This window comes from Pimephales promelas, chromosome 10 (genome assembly GCF_988280905.1).
Source record: "Pimephales promelas chromosome 10, fPimPro1.hap1.1, whole genome shotgun sequence".
NCBI classification, from domain to species: Eukaryota; Metazoa; Chordata; class Actinopteri; order Cypriniformes; family Leuciscidae; genus Pimephales; species Pimephales promelas.
In genome coordinates this window covers 209,779-234,654 of record NC_142778.1, presented here as the reverse complement: position 1 = coordinate 234,654, position 24,876 = coordinate 209,779, and the positions used below count along the sequence as shown (strand labels likewise).

The 24,876-nt window shown below is 42.0% G+C and overlaps 3 protein-coding genes across 6 annotated transcripts in view; all 3 read right to left on the bottom strand.

Moving 5' to 3' along the window:
- Nucleotides 1–10,745, bottom strand: part of reln (reelin) — an 88,419-nt gene extending 77,674 nt beyond the window's left edge. For all 4 annotated transcript variants that reach the window (XM_039647590.2, XM_039647588.2, XM_089135245.1 and 1 more), the window contains exon 1: nucleotides 10,379–10,745. In XM_039647590.2, the coding sequence (XP_039503524.2) occupies nucleotides 10,379–10,610 (232 nt within the window). In that variant the 5' untranslated portion in view covers nucleotides 10,611–10,745. The remainder of the gene's footprint in view (nucleotides 1–10,378) is intronic.
- Nucleotides 10,746–21,164: 10,419 nt separating this feature from the next.
- LOC120459992 (protein Bouncer) lies at nucleotides 21,165–21,867 on the bottom strand. The gene has a single exon (XM_039647604.2). The coding sequence runs from the start codon at nucleotides 21,716–21,718 to the stop codon at nucleotides 21,320–21,322; it is 399 nt and encodes a 132-aa protein (XP_039503538.2). The 5' UTR covers nucleotides 21,719–21,867; the 3' UTR covers nucleotides 21,165–21,319.
- Nucleotides 21,868–23,021: 1,154 nt separating this feature from the next.
- On the bottom strand, nucleotides 23,022–24,799 carry LOC120459991 (protein Bouncer). The gene is made up of 2 exons (XM_039647603.2): nucleotides 24,655–24,799; nucleotides 23,022–23,620 (listed from the first exon to the last, which is right to left on the bottom strand). Exons 1-2 carry the CDS (start codon nucleotides 24,693–24,695, stop codon nucleotides 23,215–23,217), a joined length of 447 nt encoding a protein of 148 aa, XP_039503537.2. The 5' UTR covers nucleotides 24,696–24,799; the 3' UTR covers nucleotides 23,022–23,214.
- Nucleotides 24,800–24,876: the final 77 nt, after the last annotated feature.

Sequence of the window (24,876 nt, the reverse complement as noted above, 5' to 3'; positions counted from 1 at the left end):
GACGACAGACGGAGGGGTGGAAGGATGGACACATAGATAGACAGATAGACACAGAAAGAAAGAGAGAGAGAGAGAGAGAGAGAGAGAAAGAGAGAGGGATAGATAGATAGATAGATAGATAGATAGATAGATAGATAGATAGATAGATAGATAGATAGATAGATAGATAGATAGATAGATAGATAGATAGATAGATAGATAGATAGATAGATACCTGTAGATAGATAAACCTCACTAAACACCCAGAACACGTCCAGAATCTGTTCCATAAACACACTCCGGCCCGGCTGTGGAAACTCCTGGGAACAGAGTTGTGAAACTCGGAGAAACTCAGCCAGGGTTGTGTCATGTGTTTGGTTATCCTCGAGCCTGTTGTGTATTCAGAGGAGACGCTCTCATTCAGTGTGTTATCAGGACATCCTATAATCACCAGCGTTACTGTTACACAATCACACACCATGTTTTAGGAGGAATTCTCTGCTATTTTACTGAAGCACTGCATTAACTCAACTTCCACTGACTGGTCAGTGTTCTTCGCAACTGCAAGTGTTTAGTGTTTCGAAACCGTGGTCAGAAATATCTTTCAGCTCCTTCCTTTATTCTGTTCCCTGGATCGCCTGAAATATACACTGAGACTAAGTGTAAACCAGATCTTTCCAATTACTCACTGGTTAATAACACAGGCATCATTGTCACAAACTATGCCAGGAATTTTCCAAAGGATCTAGCTTGGGAAATATTCAGTTATAATAAAAGTGCAGTGGAACATTTTCAGCACATGCATCTCAAAAGCGTGATTCCTGAGAGAGAAAGATGTGTGTATGAAACAAAAGCACAGAGATGAAAGAGAATAGCGAAGAGCTTTCACCTGCCTTGCTCTCGGCCCTTCTCAGGTCTGATATTTCAAACTGCAGTTTTTATGAGCTCAACGCTGCACATTAGCACATTATCTATATTCCACTCGTTCACAGAGTATGCAAACACAGCTCAGTTATACTTTCCTCCAAAGAAGAAACGCATTCTTTTGGTGTTTTGCAAGTACGATCCTCCGACACCAGGCAGTTCTGCCACACTGTTCCCAAACCTCCAGCATATGGAAACCATGAGTTCTGTATGATTGATCGTTCATGATCTGAAACACTGAGCTGAACTCAGACTCCAGCGTTCAGTAAATCTGCATCAGGGGAGGTCAGAGTCAAAAGACAGTCCTTGCTTATTTATCTGTTGTGTATCTGTATCTGATCATTGTTTGACATCTTTTCATTTATTGTTCAAGAAAACAATCTAAACCCTCTAAACCCTAAACCCCCTAACCTATATAAACCCTAAACACCCTAAACCCCCTAAACCCTAAACACGCTAAACCCTCTAAACCCTAAACCCTCTAAACCCTAAACCCACTAAAGCCTAAACCCCCTAAACTCTATAAACCCTAAACACCTTAAACCCTCTAAACCCCCTAAAGCCTAAACCCTCTAAACCCTAAACACGCTAAACCCTAAACATGCTAAACCCTCTAAACCCTAAACACGCTAAACCCTAAACATGCTAAACCCTCTAAACCCTAAACACGCTAAACTCCTACACCCTAAACCCTCTAAACCATAAACACCCTAAACCCACTAAATCCTAAATACCCTAAATACCTTAAACCCCTAAACCCTAAACCCTCTAAACCCTAAAGACCGTAAACCCTAAACACGCTAAACCCTCTAAACCCTAAACACGCTAAACTCCTACACCCTAAACCCTCTAAACCCAAAACACCCAAAACCCTCTAAATCCTAAATACCTTAAACTCCTACACCCTAAACCCTCTAAACCATAAACACCTTAAACCCCCTAAATCCTAAACACCCTAAATACCTTAAACCCCTAAACCCTAAACCCTCTAAACCCTAAAGACCGTAAACCCTAAACACGCTAAACCCTCTAAACCCTAAACACGCTAAACTCCTACACCCTAAACCCTCTAAACCCAAAACACCCAAAACCCTCTAAATCCTAAATACCTTAAACCCTAAATACCTTAAACCCCCTAAATCCTAAACACCCTAAACACCCTTACCCCCCTAAAGCCTAAACCCTCTAAACCCTAAACATGCTAAACTCCTACACCCTAAACCCTCTAAACCCAAAACACCCTAAACCCTCTAAATCCTAAATACCTTAAACCCCCTAAATCCTAAACACCCTAAATACCTTAAACCCCTAAACCCTAAACCCTCTAAACCCTAAAGACCGTAAACCCTAAACACGCTAAACCCTCTAAACCCTAAACACGCTAAACTCCTACACCCTAAACCCTCTAAACCCAAAACACCCAAAACCCTCTAAATCCTAAATACCTTAAACCCTAAATACCTTAAACCCCCTAAATCCTAAACACCCTAAACACCCTTACCCCCCTAAAGCCTAAACCCTCTAAACCCTAAACATGCTAAACTCCTACACCCTAAACCCTCTAAACCCAAAACACCCTAAACCCTCTAAATCCTAAATACCTTAAACCCCTAAACCCTAAACACCCTAAACCCCCAAACACCCTAAACCCCCAAACACCCTAAACCCTAAATACCTTAAACCCCCTAAACACCCTAAACACCTTAAACCCCCTAAACCCTAAACACCCTAAACCCTAAACCCTCTAAACCCTAAACACCCTAAACCCTGAACACCCTAAACTGTAAACACCCTAAACACCATAAACTACCTAAACTCTAAACCCCCTAAACACCCTAAACTACCTAAACTCCCTAAGCCCACTAAACACCCGAAACCATAAACACCCTGAACACCCTAAAACCCCTAAACCCTCTAAACCATAAACACCCTAAACCCTGAACACCCTAAACACCCTAAACAGTAAACACCATAAACTACCTAAACTCTAAATCCCCTAAGCCCCCTAGACCCTAAACACCCTAAACCCCTAAACCATAAACACGCTGAACCCCCTAAACCCACTAAACCCTCTAAACCCTAAACACCCTAAACACATTCAGTTTATTGTGCAGTACATCAACAACCCTGAGATTATCTGGCTGTGTGTAAATATACAGTAGCAACTGTTTACATCACAGAACAACACATGTGGTTGGACTCACTATAAGACCAGTTTTAATGATCATAACAATATCTGAGATATTTGTGTCTATAAAACAAACAAAGTAAGAGTGAAAATTACAATAACCACTCGCACGACTGTTGTAGTTTGACTGAGAGCTTGGCCTTGAGGTCTCGAACACTCAGAGTAATGCTGCCGAGAGCTGAACTGGGTTCCAGAGCTGGTTCGGAATAGAGGCTGACATTTTTTCGGGAATCCCACGGGTCCCGGGATTCCCGTGGGATTCCCGCAGGATGGGAGTCATCTTTGCTATTAATCACGGGATTTGGACGGTACAGGATAAATGGTTAACGGGAGCAGACGGGAGCGGGAATCAACCAATAGCAAAGACGACAAAAAAAAAAAAAGCAAAAAGTAAATGCACCATTTTGTAGTTTCCTTTTAATACGCCTAAAATGTAGCGAAATTAAAAAATAACTACACGACCCAGCCGTTCCAGAAGCCATCAGTGCTTTTTGTCACGGCTTACCGCCGGAATTCAAAGAGCAGTGATTGAGGGACAGACACAGAATGTGTTCGAATTTTAAAGATTCTGCGCGGCGCTGAGCTTCTCGTCCGGTGTGCGACCCCCCTTTAGTCAAGTAGCAAGTGATTCAGGGATGAGCGGTCTGAAGAGGCACGCAAATTCAGGAAAGAATAAGCCATGTTGCAGCCTACACAGCAACATATAACTAAAATTTGTCTCATTATGCAAGAGCATAATTGATGAAAATCGTTTAAAATGTAATTTAAAAAAACTATAAATGTAAACTGTAAATGTATTGTTTACTCAACAATAAATGAGTAAAATGCAGCTTTATGTGCTGTTTGGGTTTATTAAATTGTAGACATGGTGTGATGTACTGTTTTTCTTTTATTTACTGTCTTCCATTTTCTGGAGAAAATCTAGAAACTGGGGCTCAGCAGCTGGTCTAAAACAGGATGGATTGGAGAGGATGCAGAATTGCAGATTAAATCAAATTCTATGTATTAACTAAACATTAATTGAAGAAAAAATATATATGGGAGCGGTACAGGAGTGGGAGTCAGTTTAAACAGGAGTGGGATGGGAGTGGGAGTCAATTTACCAGGAGCGGGATGGGATGGGATTATTTTTTAAACTTTGGTCTGGGAGTGGGACGGGACAAGATTTCTTTCTATGGGAGTGGGACGGGACAGGAGTGAAAATCCACTCCCGTGTCATCCTCTAGTTCGGAATGAGGATATAAGTTATGGGTGAGGAACACAACCGAGACACTTTCTGATCCTATTCTCTTCTTAATGTCCGGGCAACTCTTCCCCATTCTCTCCATCAACGTGGCAAAAGCAGAAAGAAAACAAGAAGAAACAAATGCATCTACTGATTTTAAACGGGTACAGCTTCCCGGTTCTCCCTCTCGCTGGGGTTCAGTGGGCGTTAATCCGCCTGTGAAACTCCAACGCCGGACTGACACGAGGCTGCGATTACAGTCACTGGAGGAGCGAGGAACATGTGAAGTGACTTCACAGAAGGATGATTGCTGCCACCGCTTCTCCAAACCCATCCATTAAACTACACGTTTCTCTACGGCAACTGCATTCACAGACGCTTCGGCAACTGGGAGTTCATAACTTTCACGGCCCGTTCACAACAAGAGTGAAACCCAGTAACCAGCAAAGCCTGAAACTGTTCTGTGGTCAGCACAGACGACACTGAACACTATTGAGCAGAACATGTGACCGCTGTCTTATAAACACTGTCTCAGGAACTGTGGACACTTGTGGAAGAGTTCAACATGATGATGAGATGATCAGCGTAACTCCACAACAACTACACAAACGTCTCCGCTAACATTCAGAAGCTCTCCCTCCGGAAGTCTCTCCGGAAGGCGGAGCTAAAGCTGCTGTTACTCCTGATCCTGGATCAGTCAGATCCGCCTGTGCTGATATTGCTGGAGTCTCTGAGGCTTGTGTGAAGGCTCCGCCCTCTTCTGAACGGAGGCGTGGCTAAAGCTCATTTGCATTTAAAGGGACACACAAAAAACAGCAAGTTTAATTTTAATTAAATTAAAATTAAAATGAAATATGGAGGATTTTAACTGTGAAAAGATGATTGACAGGCCAGGCAACCGTTAAAGAAGCAACTGTATGAAGTTATAGTATGTCTCAAAGCTTGTCGACTTCTGCTATACACTCGTTTACAAAAAGAGTACATAGTTTTATGGCGTAGTAGAGCTGAAATGGGATGCAGCGAGTCACTTCTTTCCTGAATGAGTCAGTCACCTGAATCATGTGAATGAGCAACTCACTCATTATGACTTGATTAATTAATGCGTTCATTTCCATTGGTCTACAGGGGATTTTTTAAAGGAACTAAAAAAGTAATTATAAGATGATTAATTTTCCATCAAATAGTCAGTAATCTTGTACCTCTACAATCACAGTAAAGAGCTTGATTGCAAGTAATTCATAACCTGCAATTGAGTAACTTCCCTCAAGCACAAACAAGCCAATGAATCAGCCAGTGTTCAAGGACCCTCAAGAACACTCGCTCGTTAGAGACTGCTGGATCATTTCGTTTCTAAATGCACAAGACTGAAATGGCTGCGTCGAGAAGCGGCTTACAGATGGCTGCAGGTTTCTGCACACTGGCATCATTGTGGGCCATTTTGCATTGAGTTTAATGACTACCTGGCACAGCATTGGCATCTCTCTGGCATGTTCGACTGCCATCCTCACTATCCGGGGTGAAGCCCGTGGCCAGATGCAACGGATTAATTCTGAGCCGTGTTTCACTGTCACATCGGGAGCCAAACAGGCAGCCGTCAGCAGCGCTGCCCATTAGCCAGCGATCACATTATGCAGAAAACCATTACAATGGGCTGCAAAACAATTCATGAATTATTGCGTTGTATAGCTTTGGAAAGTATCTCCAGTGGATTCATTTGGTTCCACCGAGACGAGTCATTATTCTTTATTTAATGCCTCACAAATGTGCAGTCTGAACTTGTCCAATGTCAGAGAACGGGCTTTGTAATCTAAAATGCATTTTATAAAATCACAACTGCTTTCACCTGGCATTAACATCCACTTCAGGCGATCCATTCACAAGATACGGATGATGCAAATGCTACAAAACCTTTTGAGTGAAATCAGAGGCCTCAATTAACTCAGATCACTGCATGTTAAAGTCATGGAAAGGAAGTTGCGCTGATCTTTTGTCCTCTATCGTGTCGCATATCGAGTGAAACGCTTCTGGAACGAGAACAAATGTGGGCGGGGCTTGATTATGTTTGCGGGGGATGGTTGTGGTTTTCTATTGGCTGGTCTCATGTGAGTGACAGGTTATAGCCCCGCCCTCGTCATCTGAGGAGAGAAGAGATGCGGCTATTATTCTGATTCAAGATTATTTAAAACAACAATTATCATTTACAATAAACATTACAATATTCTATTAAAAAAGGAATTCTCTTTTAATTTAATGGACTTGCAAACAAAGCCTTGTTGACAGAGGCGAACAAGCAATTAAGAAAGTGTTCTGTCTCGAGGATGTTCAATCTAACAAGCCAGCGCAATGGCTTATCTACAAAATCGTCTAAAATATAACCGCCAACGAATTTTATTATCGATTAATCGCATGTGCTGAGACCACCCGCCAGTCGCGCCACAACAGTGAATCACGCGTTTCAATCGACGCTGAATGAGCTGGTGTGGGAAAGTGTATTCCAAAGCATGATAAAGCAATATTACGACTTTAACGCGACTAGCCCTGTCAGGTGCTTTGACCCTTGTGTGTGCTGTTTAAAGTGTTTGTATTTAATGGTTATATCATTCCTGTGATGTCAGAAAGTCACGCGAGAATCTTCAGGCTAGTGAACGAGCCCCGGCGTGCGCATGCGTGTCAAACAGACGGCCCAGCCATAGGGAGCGACCTGAGCTATCTAACAGGGACCCAGACAGTTTTGTCCACGGTTTCCATGTTGGCGCAGCGCAGTCTCATCTCAAGACGTTATATAACTGACGTCTTGGGACGTCTTTTGACCATACGTCAACATCCGCCTTTTTAGGGTACCCTTAAACGTCGGTTACATGACGTTATCGGATAAACCTACTCCCTCACCTAACCGAGGTTAAAGGTAAAGCGTCAGTTGTATGACGGCCCGGGATCGTCATGTAAAGGTACCCTAAAAAGGCGGATGTTGACGGATGGTCGAAAGACGTCAGTTATATGACTTCTTGGGATGAGACAGTTTTATTAGGCGCCTCATGGGTTTGCCCAGATGAAATGAACACTGCTCAGTGTGCACACTACAGGCTGTAAAACGTTAATGAGATAATTAATTGATTGAATAATGATTGAGCATTATTGATGAACACCTGCTGTTAACAAGCAGAATCACTGAAGAAAAGAGAAACACAAGAACTACTTCCAGACACAGCCGTTGATGAAATCAACTGAAGATAAAATACACAAAATCTCTTAAAAGTGTATCACACTTAAATGGATAGTTTACAGGATCATTTACTTTTTTGATCCTGAATTGCATTCATCTTCGAAACACACATGAAGATATGAACAGCTTTTATTTACATATAGAGATCATCAAATGGAAGCTCAAACTGCTTGGACAAAAATGATTTAAAAATATAAAAAAATATCTTCATTTGCATTCCAAAGATAGCAGAAACATGAGGGTCACGTGTGGTGTTTGTGTCTTGTGTTCCCCTGTCTTCATGTCAGCTGTTCCCCGTTTGGTTGATGAGTCCCCCCAGGTGTTTCTGATGAGCTTGTTTGTCTGTGTATTTATACCTCTGTTCTCCAGTTGTTGTTTGTTTCTGAGTTTTGTTCTGAGTTTATTTGTTTACCCTTTTGTTTGATTATTATTATTATTATTAAAAGTAGTGACTGCATTTGGATTCGTCCTTGCCTCGCCGTTACAATGAGAGTAGAGTAAATGAGGGAATGAACGATCCTATTCAGAATACGCCAGCGTTTCCACGCCACACACGGTACATTAAAACACCCTTTATTTCCACAAAGCACAGAGTCTTGAATATGTCCTTCAAGTTATTGATTCCATCATTTGTGTGTAAAAAAGGCCTGGAATAGCAGTGCGTGCTAGATAATCACACGTGTGGATAAATGGAGGAAAAGGAATGGAAATCACACTTTAGTATATCAATTCACCAAAAGCACATATAGCCTGCTGAAACGTAGATCTGATTTCCCGTGGGACTCGAGCGTGCCGAAGCGTGCGGCTCTGGAGCGGCTCGCCATCAGTGCGCTATTGTACAGCTCATCAAGACGAGGAGAAGCCCAGCGTTTTACACAGCGCTCGCTCGCACAGATCTGCAGCTCCTTCTCATGAAGTTTAACACACACTGTCAATCATCTATACTCATCTCACAGCTTGTTTTCAATATCACCTTAATGTCTTATTCTTTTTGCCTTTTCCCCTACATTAACATGCTTCATTTCACTGTGAACAAGCAAACTTTGACTTTGAGTCCAAACTCAGTTCAGCTTTCGGGGACAGTTTTTATCGAAAATCCTCCACGTGTCCTACGCCTCCAACAGCTCTGAATCTCTATCATGCCTTATGAAGATATTATCAATCACTCTGATTCATGTTATTATGGAGCGTAATTGCATTCGGTCTGGCTCAGTCCATCTTCTCAGCATGATTATTTCTGTATTTATTTCCCGGATGTTGACAGTCTATAAATGTGCAGCACTTTGGCTTCTTCTCTTTGTCTTTCAGCCCTTCCATCCCCATTAATCCCCCAGAATCCTCACGACCCCCGAACACACAAAGACGCCGGCGCTCGGCTCGAGTACGAACACGTCCCTGCAGATCTCACAGGTCTGGATGAGAAAGATAAAGCTGAGAACACAAGACCTCACGCTTCTGTTCTGACAAAGAACAGTCTTCAGGAACCGAGGCTCTCGGACTCTGAAGCGAGAACCCTCGGCGCTCCTCTTCAGTTTCACACCGCAGAGTTATATTGGCAGTGTGATTGCCTAGATTTGTCATCTGCATGTATGAGTCGATCTGATGCTCGTCATTCCTCTGCGCTGCACCTGTTGTGCTCTTGTGCGAATCTAGCGGCTTTGGCCTCCGGATAATCCGCCCACACGCGAGCGCCGGGACCACAGACGGCACTGAAGAACGAGGAGAGTGGAAGAGAGCATTCGACTTCACATCAATACTTGCACTCGGTTACATAAACACACACTCGCTCGCATACACAGAGCCGCATCTATTTTCAAACGCAGGAACTGGGATTGCGCATCCACACCTGCAATCAAATGCATTTCAGACACTTTCCCAGTGCAATTATTACCTTCACCAAACAACAACAATGAAACAATTTTCACAAGAAAATTCACAAGAAAGAAGTAGAAAGACTGAATTTTCTTGTAAAAACAATCTATAAAATTAATTTCACAGTGAAATTCCCTTTAGATTGAGTTGTTATTGTTTTAGTCTTTTTTTACATGAAGCACGTAAATGTTTGTGTGTTCTTTCATTTATTTCCTGCTGAAGGAAAACTCCCCAAAAACCCTTTTTTGGTTACACTTTATCTTAAGGTGTCAGTGTTACAGTGCAATTATGTATTTAAGTACTGAGTAATATTCATTAACAACATGTATTTACTAGGGTTAGGGTTTGGTTGAGGGTTAGTTGCATGTAATTATGCATAATTTACTGCTATTACTATAGTAACTACATGTCACATATGTAACAAGGACACTGTAAAACACAGTGTTGGCCCTTTATATAGATGAGGTGCAGAGAGAGATAATGCTCAGACACTGCTAGTCAATTTAACAAGTAATTACACGTTGAGTCGAAGCTGACATTTCAAAGTAGAAACACTGATGTAGTATTTTCTTGTAAACAATCTCCAAAAATTATTTTTCATAGTGAACCCCTGAATTCCCTTTAGATTGAGTGGTTATTAAAGCACATTTTAAACGTTTATGTGCTCTTTCATTTATTTCATGCTGAAGGAAAACTCCCCCAAAAAACTTGCTTTTCGGTTACACTTTATTTTAAGGTGTCAATGTTACAGTGCAATTATATATTTTATTACTGAGTAATATTAATTAACTACATGTACTTACTATAGGGTAAGTGTTTGGTTTAGGGTTAGTTGCATGTAATTATGCATAATGTACTGTTATTACTATAATAGCAACATGACACTGTAAAATAAAGTGTTCCCCCTTTTTATAGCTAAAGTGGCGAGTGTGATGGCTGAGGCGTGGTGCCGTGGTCCGGGACTCACCCTGGTACTCCTGTCCCGGGACGTACGCAGCCGGGCTCCCGTGGATCTGGAAGGTGAGCAGCACCTCTGCTCCCCCGTCGGCCCCTGAGGGCCCCTCCAGCTCTCCGTGATGATGCGTGCACAGGAAGAAGAAGGGATTGAAGCGTGGATAGAAGCCGGCCGGAGCGCTTCCCAAATCCGTGGCTCCGGCCGACACCAGCGCCAGCAGCAGGACGGCCTGAACCCTGAGCATCTCTGCTGCAGGAGCTCCAGGAGAGAGAGAGAGAGAGAGAGTGTGTGTGTGTGTGGGCAGGTGTGTGAGGGTCTCACAGGTGTGTGTCTGTGTGTCTGGTCTGTCCTCCCTTCACACACGGGGAGTTAAGAGGCTAGTGTTTTAGCCCCGCTCCGACACTTAAATAGCTCTCAACACTCCCTCCCTCCGCCTCTCTCTCCTCCCAGCTCCCCTCCCTCTCTCGCTCTCTCTCTCTCTCTCCTCCCAGCTCCCCTCCCTCTCACTCTCTCTCTCCCTTTCTCTCTCTATGTCCTTCTTTCTCTCACTCTCTCATACTCCCTCTCCCTCCCTCTCTCTCTCTCCTCTCTCTCTCTCTCACTCCATCAAAAAGCCTCTCGTGTGTTTCCTCCCTGCCTCGTTTCTGTCAATCACTCTAATATGTCTGTGTGTTAGTGATTTGTCTCTCTCTTTAGTGCTGTGTTTTGTCCAAGAAAGCCTGCCTTTGTCTTTTTCTTCTCATCTCCCTCCATCCCCCAAAGCGGATTCCCTGCTTCTCCACCCAAAGATCACACCTCCTCCTCCTCCTCGTCTCTTCCTCGTCTCTGATAGGACCCTCTCGAGCTCCGGCGCCTCTTTGTGCTCAATTCACTCATTTTGTTTCTTTTTGTTTTGCATTCTCTTAGCTCTCTTTCAGTGTGTATATATCTCAATGTTTCCCTTAAAATCCGACCTTCTCACATTCCCGTCTCTGTCTCTCAAACACACCCACACACACTCACACACTCACCCACACACACACACACACACACTTCACACTTTCTCCATCTGTCTGCTCTTGTCTACGACTTTATATGATCCATCCAACTGAGACATTAAAGATGAAATCTCTGATCCATATTCAAGCGTTTTGATTCTGGAAATGACAACTGCCATTACTTGTAACATTCGTTATTAATTCATGCACTTGTCATGCAAAGTTCACGATAAGCAACTAAAATGACAAGGAAGTTAAACTGAAAAACTCCCACTATTCCTAACTGAACACAGACGTCTGCTCAAGTTTAATATAGAGATGTTTCACCAAATTGTTTCATTGACTGTCAAGTAAAGGACAAACTTTGTACAACATTCTTCAGATTCATCCCATTCAGACAGTCGAGAGCTAGATTAAAGAATCCATGCATCTCTGTTATTTCCCAACAAACGGGTGAACAGCCTGAAGTGTGCAACAATATTTTAAACATGTTTTATCTTGGTTATGTGAAATGTAAATGAACATTCCATTTTATCATTCTTAAATCATTATGAGAACGTTTCTTTTGAACGTTCTCTGAGCATTCTGAAAAGATTCTGGAAGGGCGGCCTCAACGGGATGAGACTCTGGAAAGGCGGCCTCGACAAGACGAGACTTTGGAAGGGCTGCCTCTGTGGGACGATACTTTGGAAGGGAGGCCTCGACGGGACCAGACTCTGGAAGGGAGGCCTAGACAGGCGAGATTGTGGAAGGGAGGCCTCGATGGGACGGTACTTTGGAAGGGCGGCCTAGACGGGACTAGACTCTGAAAGGGCGTGAATGTGAATGTGTACCTTCAGGCAGAATATTTAGAGTTTAATGGGCTGCCAGTTTTCTAAGAGTGATTTGCAAGAGCTCGACATCGACTCTGGAAGGGCGGCCTCGACAAGACGAGACTCTGGAAGGACAGCCTCGGTGGGACGATACTTTGGAAGGGAGGTCTCGACGGGACGAGACTCTGGAAGGGAGGCCTCGACGGGACCATTGAAATTGGTAACACCTAAAGATCCATATTCAGTTTTGATTGGTTATTCCGTTACGAATGGTGGTGCTAAGAAATATGCACGATGAGGAATAACTTTGGAATGAAAACTTTACTGGATAAACACATTGGAACTAGGAGAAACTCGAAAAAACAGTGAGGAGAAACAGCGAGATCAACTCTGGATCAAGACTGAGGGAGAAAACAGGGAATATGGGACAGTCAAAGGACCTTAACAAGAAAATTAACTACTCACAGCTGAACCAAATGAACTAATGATGACGGTGATGATGGAAACAAGGAGTGGCGGGAAACTGAACAAAATGAACATAAAAGGAAGTCCAAAAACAGACATGTAACAAGAATGGAATAGAAAGACAAAATAGAATAGAATAATAGAAAAAGAACTGAATCGATTTGAAAAGATTAGAATAGAAAAACAGAAATAGAATAGAATAAAAAACAGAAATAGAATATAATAGAATAACAGAAGTAGACTATAATAGAATAGATGAGGTGACAGACTTTGTCACAGCTCAGGGACTGCTGCTTATACACGCCTGAGGTGATGATTGACAGGACTGAATGATTAGGTACGTTTATGATTTTACCGTGACATTTCCATACAGTATGCGGCTTAAATAACCAGATCCATTAAACACCTGCTGAAGTGCTGTGCCAGATCGGATCGGTCTCGAATGCATTTCAGACACAATCAAACCTGTTTTTATCTTTCAGGGTCAGTTTTTTATCCAATCAGTGATAATGTATTAAACGACCGAATGTAAATCGACCCGATGTCGAGCACTTGCAAATCACTCTTAGAAAACTGGCAGCCCATTAAACTCTAAATATTCTGCCTGAAGGTACACATTCACATTCAATGTCACCTCTTCAGCACTGCGAGCAGACGAGATTATGCCTGTCCTGGTTTATGGAGACAGCACTAATACATAACTGCAGACTATTGTCATTATGACAGAGAGAAAAGGGAAACGTATAATCTGCATATTGTTCCAGAAGGAGCCGCCGTCTGACCCCCGTGAGTCCAGGATCTGAATCAGGCTGTTTAGGAGAGTGGAAATAAACGCCTGTCAGAAGACAAACAATCAACAAGAGTTTGACTTTTCAGAGTATTGTCATCTACTGATCCGTCCAGCGTGTCATTCTCGTCTAATTGTTATGAAGTTTCTCTCAGCCGAAATCGTTCTCCATTATGGAAACTAGGTCAGGGAGATCGAGATCTGGTCATGGGAATGGAGAGGGGCGGTGGGGTGGACGAGGGCTTTGGGGCAGTAATTATTTTTATCTTCATTAAGTTCTACCTCAAGGTTGTAACTGAGCCTTTGACATCTGCAGTCTCAATTCAATCCCTCAGCCCGGGATCTGCCGCCATCTCTCTCTCTTCTGCTGCCAAACATCGTCTCTGTCAGGAGGAAAAGAGTTTGAAGGAAACAGAGAGAAATGATTGTCAAGGACGTGCAGTCACACACACACACACACACACACACACACACTTCATGTATGCCCTTGGAGCGACAGGCCCTGCATACATGCTTTTGAGTTGTTACGTTTACATTTAATCATGTAGTGGAGCAGTGATTGGAAAAGCCATGTTTCTGAATGACAGATCCCCCTGATGACATGTAGGTGTGGAAGAGAAGCGGTCCCAGCACTGAGCCCTGAGGCACTCCAGTAGACAGATGTTGGGTCTTCGGCTACGTTCAGGCTGTCAGTCCAAATCAGATTTTTTTTGCATATCCGATTGAAATCCGATCAGAATTAGCAAATGTGAACCGCAAAAAATAAAATGAAAAGTTGATCCATATGTGGTTTGACATCCTATTTAAATCGCATTTCCGTTTGAGTCTGAACGCTCTGATTGGATTTCACAGGGTTTATATGACTTTCTCACGCCACATAAAACACAAACGTCAGACGTTGTTATAGGAAATATGCGGAAAGTCGCTGCCGAAACAATGCTGTGTTGTTGCAAATATAACGGAGACATGTTTTGAAACCGGAGAGACGACAGCCGCTCATCCCAGCCTCCGGTTCGACGCATAGTCCAGCGCGCGGACACACATTTCCATGTTGTAAAACGTAAATGAGATAATGTGTCTATTGCAAACTCTTCCATGCTGCAGTTATTGTTGTTTTTGTCGTATTCCTAACGCAAAGCCATTGCCATAGAAACCAATGCAGATATTCCGGAAACCGAAAGAGTGTCGTGAACACACACATCGGATCTCAACAATTGCGATACACAATGTGGACATCAATCATTTTATACTGGTTAAACACAACTCATTCAAGTAGTAATGAATATTGATTATATTAATAAATTAATGAACATGGTTTTGTCAATTAATTGTGAAATTGCAATTCAGTATTAATGAATGGTTAACTGATATTACTGTGATTAGCAATTTGCCATGTAAAAACAAAATTAACCTGCAATACAAACTCAAAGTATAGATCTTAGCATGTTCAGCCGATATGCAGTAACCAAGCAACACAAAACTGTGGCAAAAATGAATTAATAAACAGGTTTGACATGGTTGCTGAGGGCAACCGAACATGTTTAGCCTTGACTCCGCGAGTCTGAGAAGATAAAGAGTCTGAGGAAAGGTTAAATGGGTATTTGTAGACAGGTGTGGAAGCATTAAATCACTGTCCTGAACTGTAGCTCCGGTTCTGAAGGGTCAAAGCAGAGTTATAGCGAACAGAAAACCTCTCAGGAGGACGTTTTTATCTGTCTTTTTCTTTTTATATCAATGACATTGTAGAATATTTCATGTTCAGTACAGATTCAATCAACAGGATAAATGTGGATGATCACGTAAACATAAGATCCAAAGCTCTTTAAAACATCGTTTTCACAGGTCCATTGTTTTGGCATTAAATTGTCAAAAAGTTGTAAAATTAGGAATAACTTTACCTTTTTCATATTTGAATCATGTTATATATTGTTGACTTGTGGATGAACTGTTGGATCAGTGAATCATTGATGGGTTTAGTTTTAATTAATTGATTCAATTTGTTTCAATTCATTTATATTTTTAAATAAATGTTATGAATGAAGCCGCTCATAAACATCCTATAAGTAAGTTAACGTGGATCTACACAAGGACATGATGGGTGAATTATAGATGTAGCTTCATCAAGCTTCTTTATTGGCAACATTGATGTTCAGTGAATAATCTGTAGCATCTATAGAACTGAAGGATCTTTACAGTGGGAACACTTCTTTACATTATTAAAATGTTCTTCACATCAAGACAAATGGAAAGATCTGAAAGATCTAATCATTCTAGATAGATAGACGGATAGACTGACTGTAACACAAAGGAGAAAAGAGAGACTCGCGCCATCTAGTGGCCGCTGAAGACACTGCAGTTTAACTCCACAGATGAATATAGATATGCTTTAACTTGCATGTAATTGCAGGATAATAATATGAAGGAAGTGGGAAAATTTATTGTGTGTCTGAGTTACAGCCTGGAGAGGATATTTGCTTTAAATTACCCTAAATGTTTGATAATGAAAATATCTGATGTTTTTTTTTTAACGTTTTAAATATGAGGGAAGAATTAAACACTAAACTTGATTAACTGACAAAATTATTTCTTGTCAATAAAGGCAAACAACGGATTTTACTGTGCAAAAACAAAAGGCTGAAAGGAAAAGCAAACATTGCATACAACATTAATATTTTTTTTGGATCTATCTTGTTTTATTCATGTTTAATTGCGTTAATATCACAAATAAAACAATCGCCTCTTAGCACAACTTTACACAATATTGTTATTTAATCTTTAATACTATTTGAATGAAGGGTGAGAATTCCAGAATTCCAATTCATGACTTTTGCTCCTGCTGTGTGTGTGTGTGTGTGTGTGTGTGTGTGTGTGTGTGTGTGTGTGTGTGTGTGTGTGGAGTGTGTTTCCACTTTATTATTGAAACTCACCCTGGTCAAACACACACTGATGGAAGTGACAAACGGTCACTGGCTCTGGTTTCCTCTCATCGCAGAAGGAGCCGATGGAGAGCGGCTGACACACACCTGATGATGACACACACCTGATGATGACACACATCTGTCCCCATCTGGAGCAGTGAGTGTGAAGGTCAGGAGGTCAGAAGCTCCTGTGCAGGAATCAATACATGATTAGAGCCTCAATCCCGAGCCACTGGACGGCCAGCAATGCTTCATGAAGATAAAGAAGCTTCTCCATCGCCTTATGGTTATAAATGTTCCCAGACAGTACAAACCAACCAGCCATTCTTCATCGTTTTATTCCCATCCGACAGGACATCATTTCAGAGTCATAAAGAATACACTGTATTCATGTAAAAATGGCAGATTTGAGGATGTTGTGATGAAGCAAAGCCACGTCCTCAGAGGGTTATGATGATGATGATGATGATGATGGCAATGACTCCGTTCTGATCAAACACAGACGGTTCTTCATTCTAGTCAATTTGTTAACATATAAAAACATATTACATACATTTCAGCATATATTTACAGTCTTTATAGGATGTATGTACATAACATATACAATAGTGTTCAGAAGTGGCGCCCGGCCTGGGGAACGGACATCGTCACCCTTTATTCAAATATTTTTATAAATGTGTTAAAGATTTTGAAGTCATATTGTATTTATATTTTTTCACATAGTTGTGCTTGGAGTTGATTGCTTAATTTGTCAAAAAAAAAAAAAATGCAATAAAACATTTTGTGCAACATCATGTTCTCTGTATAACAGGCCAGGCTGTCATATAAAGAGACTATGAAGACATGCAAAAACAAGAGAGAACCAGCAAAACATTAATGCTTTTAATATTAATGGTCAATGCTTTTTCCTCTCAGCTTTTTGTTTTTCTATGCATTTTTACTTTGATTTTTTATACAGTAAAATAAAACTGTAGTTTGTTTCTTGGCAAGTAATTTTGTCAGATAACTACCTTCACTAAATTTAGTATTTAATTCTTCCCTCATATTTAAAATATTTTTTAAAAATGTATTTTCCTCATATTTAGAGCTAATTTAACTTGTAGGGTCATTGTAAACGTACATCTCCTCTGTACGCTGTATGTATGTTGCCCCAGCCAGTGAGGGACGCATAGGTCTGGACTAGGTCCCTTCGAGAGGGAATAACGCCCCCGGGGTTAGATACAATCAGCTCCTCCTCCATCCCGCATCGCAGCTAATGCTCTGCTTGCACTAGTGCGGTGGATAAGAAATCTAGGGTTAGCCCAGCATCTTGGCAACTTCTCAATATAATCCTTTGATAGTGGAATTGTAAGAGGAGAGGGTTGCGCAGAACTCTTGAAAAAAGCACTAGAAGTGGTTGCCAGTGCAGGGGCTGTGTCAAGACCCGAGCGAGCCAATGCAGCTTGAAGAGCCTGCTTCACCAGCTGACTGTGGACCTTCTGCAGATCCATGACCAGCGTCCTGGAAGCCATCATGGGGACAATGGGATTGATGATCAGATATAACCTCCACTTCATCATCATCATCATCATCATAGAACTGGCAAGTGAGAAGCCACCATTAAAAGGACATCCTCCTGCACAATGGACGACTCCATAGCGGGGGCTTCGACCGAAGATACTAGTCTCTCGCTCGGTTGAAAATTCATAAGCAAAGCCTTAATCTGAGCAAACTCAGCCGTCAGCAGATCCACCGTCTTACCCATGGGGTCTACCTTGGGTCTCTTACCAGCACCGGTTGATTCAGTATTTCTACACTTACTTGATGCTTTATGTAGTGGAGGTGGTGGTAGCGACTCTCCCAAAAGTCCTTCCACCATAGTTATCCTCAAAGTCCTCCTCTCCCAAGACATGATACCAAAGTTCCTGCAGGCGTCTTCTGTGAGGCCCTGTTTAAAGGGGTGATGAACTGAGAAATCAAATTTTCCTTGAGCTTTTGACATCTAAGAGGTCATCATATTATAAGAATATCCTGTAAGTTTCATAACTGAAAACGTCCTTGTTAGTCCAATATAAGCTTTTATTGACACCAGACTCAGGAAACGACTCGTTTTTCAAAGTGGGGAACTATGACGACAAAGAGGATAAAACCCCACCCCCGCAGAAGAAGATCAACGCCTACTATAACACGCCCCGCCCACCGATTACACACATAGCTAAAAAACATAGATGCCTACCTCGTGATGACAAACCGGATCGAGCTATCGAGCAATACAGAATATTGTGCAGCGCCTGGTTGTGGAAGAAGAATTTATTTTTATTTTTATTTTACTTTATTTTTAATGACGCTCCATCTGATGAGGTAAAACATCGTCGTCTGTTCACTTCATTTCACTGAGGATTGTCCTGTAAACAAGACTGGATTTGCAGAGCGATTAAGAGTAAAGAACGGTGCTGTGCCGTCTATACTGGATCTGACCGGAATGACTCTGGGTCGAACATGTATGGGCCAATCATTCCGGCCGCCATTTTACAACATTGGACGTTTTCAAAACAATTCCCCCCATGTACAACGAGGTGAGTTGAAACTCATTATAATATGCAAAACTATTATCCACTCACAGCAGTGGGCGTTTGCATCCAATAAATACCAATAAAGTTTACATAAAAACCGAGCGTTTTTCAGCTAGGCTCAAAACTAGGGTACAAAATAGACAACGCATTCTCACCCCAAGGCGTCACCTTTGACCATGCTTCAATATTTGACGTTTTAGGCGCCCTTTAGCGTCACTTACATGACGCGATCCTACGGCGTCATCAAACTGACGCTAAAGGAAAGCGTCAGTTAGAGGACGCGGTTAGGTTTAGGTGTGGGGTGGGGGTAGGGTACACGCGATCCTAGGGCGTCATCTTACTGACGCTAAAGGGCGCCTAAAGCGTCAGATATTGAAGCATGTCCAAATGCTTCCCAAGGCGTCAGTTAGGTGACGCCTTGGGAGTGAGAATGGGCTGAAATAGACTATTACTTATCATTTTGATGTTTTTGAATGCAAAAACCAAGCAAACATCATAACTTGACAACAGACAACAATATAATAACATTTAAAAAGCACCCTTTAAGGTGTTCTAGGCCTAAACAGGAAGGGCAGTCATGCGTCTGGAGATTGAGAATGGCCATGCACTGTTCTTCTGTGCACAGTTTCTGTGCCGTTTGTTCACCGTTATGATGATGTTCTGATGATGCGATGTGTAATGGAGGAGGTTTTAGGCTAATAAAGATGCTAGCAGGAGATTAACATTACAGAAACTTTTTAATATATATATATATATATACATATATTTAATATAAAAATGTTCATGTATAGAGACAGCAGAGTAGACATGTTCTCTTTCACACTATTAAGACTTCTGAAAACGAGGAAAAGAGGAAAGAAAAGTGTATGACTGTTTCTTACTTTGCTTTGAGTTGCTTTCCCTCCAAGGAAATGATGTCACTTCTAGCACGTCATGTGATGCAAGTCATACGTTAGGCTTGTCTGAGATGCGCCTAGTCTGGCCTGTAGTCGAGAGTAGCGGCTGCAGTGAGAGGAGGAGTGAAAAAAGCGCAGTCAGGCCGGACAGATCTCGGTGGATCAGACACCTGTGGCTGTGAGATCAAAGACTGATCTCGCGGGATTCACGGGAGTCACGCTCGTGCACGTGTTGCTAATAAACTGGATGTGATTTAAGTTCTGTTGCTTTTATATGAAAATAAATATAATGAACAAGACACCCAAAGGACTTGTTATTTAATTCCATTCCAAATTTGTGTTTATCAATCATTTTTTATTTAATACAGACGTGTTTTATAGGCCTATATTGTTTTAATAAAAATAACATCACATAATTACCGATATTGCACTGTCAGAGAGTTTATTCACCCATACACATAAAACATGATATCAGTTTTCAAAGCAAAAATTTTAAAAGATAGAAAGTTTTCAATCAGCGCAGTCGGTGGAGAGCAAGAATCCGACAGGTGCGCCTTGCGCTCGCGAGAGTTTTTGACATACGTCGGTATGACATCAGAGCCAGGCGGACCGTTCTCGGAGTCGGACACATTTCTAACCGGCGTGCATCTCGCGCTGATCACCGGTGAACGTTTCTGCGCAGATTTTGCTCATCTCCAACAAGCCTATTGTATAGGCACCAATGTAACAGGGTGGAGTTTAAGACGAACTCATTACACATTTATTTTTTTAAAAGCATACACAAATAAAACACTTTGTCAAAGAGAAAATAAGTCAAATTATTCACTATACTATACTCAAAATTGCTAGTAAAGAAATATAACTATCATTTGAAAGTGAAGTTGAGAAAACGTGATTGGGAACATGAGAAATTTCCTTGGATATCAATCATTATGAATTTAGGGAATATTTTTTTCAATAATCCACTTCAGCCACTCGACTCTGAGTAACTCTGCAACTGCGTGTCATCATCAGCTCCCATCAGAGTACCAGTGGACCGTCCGGCTCCGGTTAGTGGAGTAAGTTGGCCTGTAGTTGTAAAGTTTATTACAGTCAGAAGAATATCTGTCGAGGAATAAAGAGTTATCAGAGATTAACATCAGTCTACTCATACTCTAATCCCTGATAGATGACGGAGTTGCAGTCACTCAGAGTTAGAGGATCTGACCTGTTGAAAAAAGTGGCCTGTAACTTGATTAATATTTTATGAAAGGTATAGCCTATAGTTTCACAATCACAAGGACAAACCCAGCAAACTGTAGAAATAAGCCTCGTTTGCGTCCAGAGACTGAGGAGAGAGCATGAGAAGATGGCTGACTGCACTTCTGAGAGACTCACTGAAACACACACGGTTGACAGAGATCAACACTAATTTAATGAAGCTCATAAAACAAAAAGTAAACATTTAAATAATTTTGAACAGCTTTTAAAGTCTCATTAGCAGATGAGTGCCGTGATTCGTCTATGTTTCTTAAGGTCGTCATCATCATCATCATCATCATCATCTTCATGTCCATCCCGCACACACACTCACAGCAATAGCAGTCACTGCGAGCAGAGCCGGATCGCGCGCAATGCGCGGGCCCGAGTTACAGTAGCGTGAACCACAGCAGGAGTACGCGAGGGTGACGTTGTTCCCGCGGAACTTAGATATTTTCGGTCGCGCGCAGTCACTCGGGCTCGCGCAGCCCTTGGAGAAGAGCAGGGTCGCGCCCCCGAAGCGGCCACGCGCAGTGAAGCACAGCTCCCGCGGCCCACACTCGGACAGCACGTGCTTACAGGTTCTGTTGTGTGACGTCAGAGGACAGAAGTAACAGACGAGGTTTCCACAGAGGACTCCAGGCTGGAGACACACGACCAGGAACACCAGGCATGAGATGCACTGAAGACCAGCTTTAGACGGCATTCTGTCCCAGAGAGCCCACACGCGTGCACCGCAGAAAACAGCTTTCAAACCAGAGCTCGTGCATGTGTGTTAAATACTAAACACACCTCCATGAACAGGTGTGAGCTGTTGCCTTCATTACCTCAATTAGACACTGTCACCTGACCTTGTGGAGGCTCTCATCTCCAGAACATCCCAGTTCATCTCCAGAACTTGATCCATCTTGAAGTGCAAGAAGATGCACTCGCATCGCTAACGTCTTTTTTTCTAAACCTTTAGTTACAGCTGAATACATAAATCAATCCACATCCAAATAAACTCTGGCTACACGAGGAACTTGCTCATGGGCTAAACAAAGATATTAGCAAAAACAAATAGACTTACTAATATATATATATTTCAAACATTTTTTACCTCATTGGAATCAAAACTGGGAATAGATAAGACAGTGAATTGCTGAAATCAGATTATATATATATATATAGGAGAAAACATGCTCCCAAGAGCTTTAGAATCACTAAATCACTTTCTAAAGCTCTTGGGAGCATGTTTTCTCTTGTGGATCCAGTCACTTAAAGAAGAAGCAAAGTGCAAATATGTGCAAACCCACGTGAACTAAAAGAGTTTTGCTCAAGCTGACCATAGCATTTATTGATCATAAAACTATCGGTTCTAATTTTGAAAATGGAAGACAATGGACAAAATCAAGACTTCTGATAAAGGTTTATATCTTAAAGCTGAAAGGAGCAAAGCCAAATTGCAGTTCAAAGTGAAATAAATCTTTAAAATGTCTCACTTAACTATTTTTGTTCAACTCAAAGTAAAATGCTGGAATCAGCAGAACCTCCTGCAAGATATTAGATCAATTTACCCAGAACTTCAGAACAGATATCATGTGGGAGACCGCGGGATCAGATCCGTTTTACATTTACTTTACCAGACCTGAAGATGGAACACACTGTTGTGGCAATTATAATAATATTTATATTAAATGCTTAAAAGAAGATGGAGGCTTGTGTAGAAATTAGTCAATGTGTTTAACAAAGCAAATTAAAGGATAATTAAACTGATGTCCGTGTTTAGTGTCCCACTCTTTCTGATTACACAAAGATTTAGTTTACATTAATCCAATCTATCATATAGACACGCCTGCTGCGATAGATGCAGTGCTGGATCGGGTTAATGTATTACATAGTTTACATGACATATCAGGCCTACTTATAGCTTACATACAGGTGTTTTGGGATTTGAGGGAATACTGTCAAAACTTGAATATAAATAGTGCAAAGACAGGCTGCGGTAGTTAAACAGAAGGAACAACTAATATATTACAAAATAATCTTTATTCCAAAATAATCTCCCACATAACGGTGTAGTTTCAGCATCTCCCTGAACCACAGGAACACGAGGACTCAAACATGCTTTACCCGTCCATCAGTTCCCGGACCGTAAACCCGCTGGTAATAGCAGTCCGTTCAGCTTTACTAATCAAATCATAAAAGTATTAATACAAGCCATCATGTGCTCGCGACATTGGCTCGTGTCACCCGCTCCAATGCGGTATGACGGTAACTTCCGGTAACCGCGATCCGCTCCCGGAGACGGTTCCCCTGTTCACGATCTTCATTGCACAGGTCGCGAGCGCAGCACGTGTAGCTGATCTGATACTCGACGCCCATGAGTGTGTGTGTGTGGTTGGACCCGCACAGCTCCGGGGACGCGCAGCCCTGGCCGGCGAGCACGAGCACCGGACCGTAGTGACGCCAGCCGGTGAAGCAGTGCTCGCGCGGCACGCACTCGGTGATGATGTTCCTGCAGCGGCCTCTGGCCTGTAGGGGGCAGTAATGACACACCAGGACCCCACCGCAGCAAACACACACGCACACACACACCACACACAGGAGAGTCTGGAAGAATCCGGGCCTGGACGGGACACACACAAAACATGTTTAATCGATGGTTTCTTTTAGTGCATTACAATAAAGAACAAGGACTGGGACACGATGATGGATGTGCAGCACTGTCGTTTTAAACAGAGGTGGACGAAGGACATTTACTTGAGTACTATACTTAAGTGCACTCTGAGTATCTGTAGGCCTACTTTACTTGAGTATTCATTTTGCTGGAATCTTTAACTCCACTATATTTCTGTCAAAGTCTCGGAGTAGAAAGTAGTAACGTCAGTCAAGGGATAATTTTGGTTGGAGAATAAAGTCGGGCTGAAGCAGTCAGATTGATGTCTGGAGTCGGTTTGAACAGACATTGGATTTTAGTTGGAAATGAAAGTCTGGTTGACCTCATAACTCGACTGGTGTTGGACACTGACTGGTGTTGGATTCTGATGTCAACCCGATTTTCATTTTCAACTAGTCTGTCAAACGTTGGAGATCAATGTCAATCTGGCGTTGAATTCTGACATATTCATTTTCAACGTTGGGTTTGCTCTTCTAAATGCAAATTTGCCATTGTTTTGGAGCACACTACTAGCTTGATAACAGTAAGGCTATAATAAAAGCCAAAAACTTTAAATGGGGCACTATTGCACTCCTCTCTCTCCTATAGCTAATAACGTCTATCAAGTAAAACGGCTTTTCCAACAACAAATCTGGGCGGGGCTATAACCTGTCACTTACACGAGATCAGCCAATAGCAAACCACAACCATCCAATCAACTCCCCACAGACACAATCAAGCCCCGCCCTCGTCATCAGAGAAGAGATGCTGCTGTTATTCTGATTCAAGATTATTAACACAATAAATGAGGTCACATGGGCATCACAAGACTCTGAGGACAAACACCACATGGAATAAAAACACAAAAGAGTTTTACAGTTATTCACGGCATCCTCATTTCTACAGCAGGAAGTGAATGCAAACACAGAATGAAGATGAGATTTAGCATAACTCTACTAAACTGGCGAAGTTTGATCAACACAGAGAGTCTGAGAGTGATTTACCCGTGTGTCTCCATCGCTGCTGTGGATCTGATCATCAGCATCTCGAGCTTCTCGGAGAGTCTTTAACGAGTTTAATTAATCATCCGGAAAACAGGTGAGGTGAATTCGCCAGACAGCGGAACTTTTCTTCATTTTATAATGGCATGTTAATTTGCGTTCACGCTCATGTTTTTCACGAGATTATCATAATGTGTTAGTTTTAACGTAAAGTGTATGTGGTTT

Bases quoted from the DNA above. Each gene is read 5' to 3' on its own strand.
- LOC120459991 (XM_039647603.2), bottom strand. From the start codon at position 24,695: ATGCTGATGATCAGATCCACAGCAGCGATGGAGACACACGG. The intron at 23,621-24,654 runs GTAAATCACTCT...TGTCCCGTCCAG, and splicing joins GCAGCGATGGAGACACACGG to GCCCGGATTCTTCCAGACTC.
- LOC120459992 (XM_039647604.2), bottom strand. From the start codon at position 21,718: ATGCCGTCTAAAGCTGGTCTTCAGTGCATCTCATGCCTGGTGTTCCTG.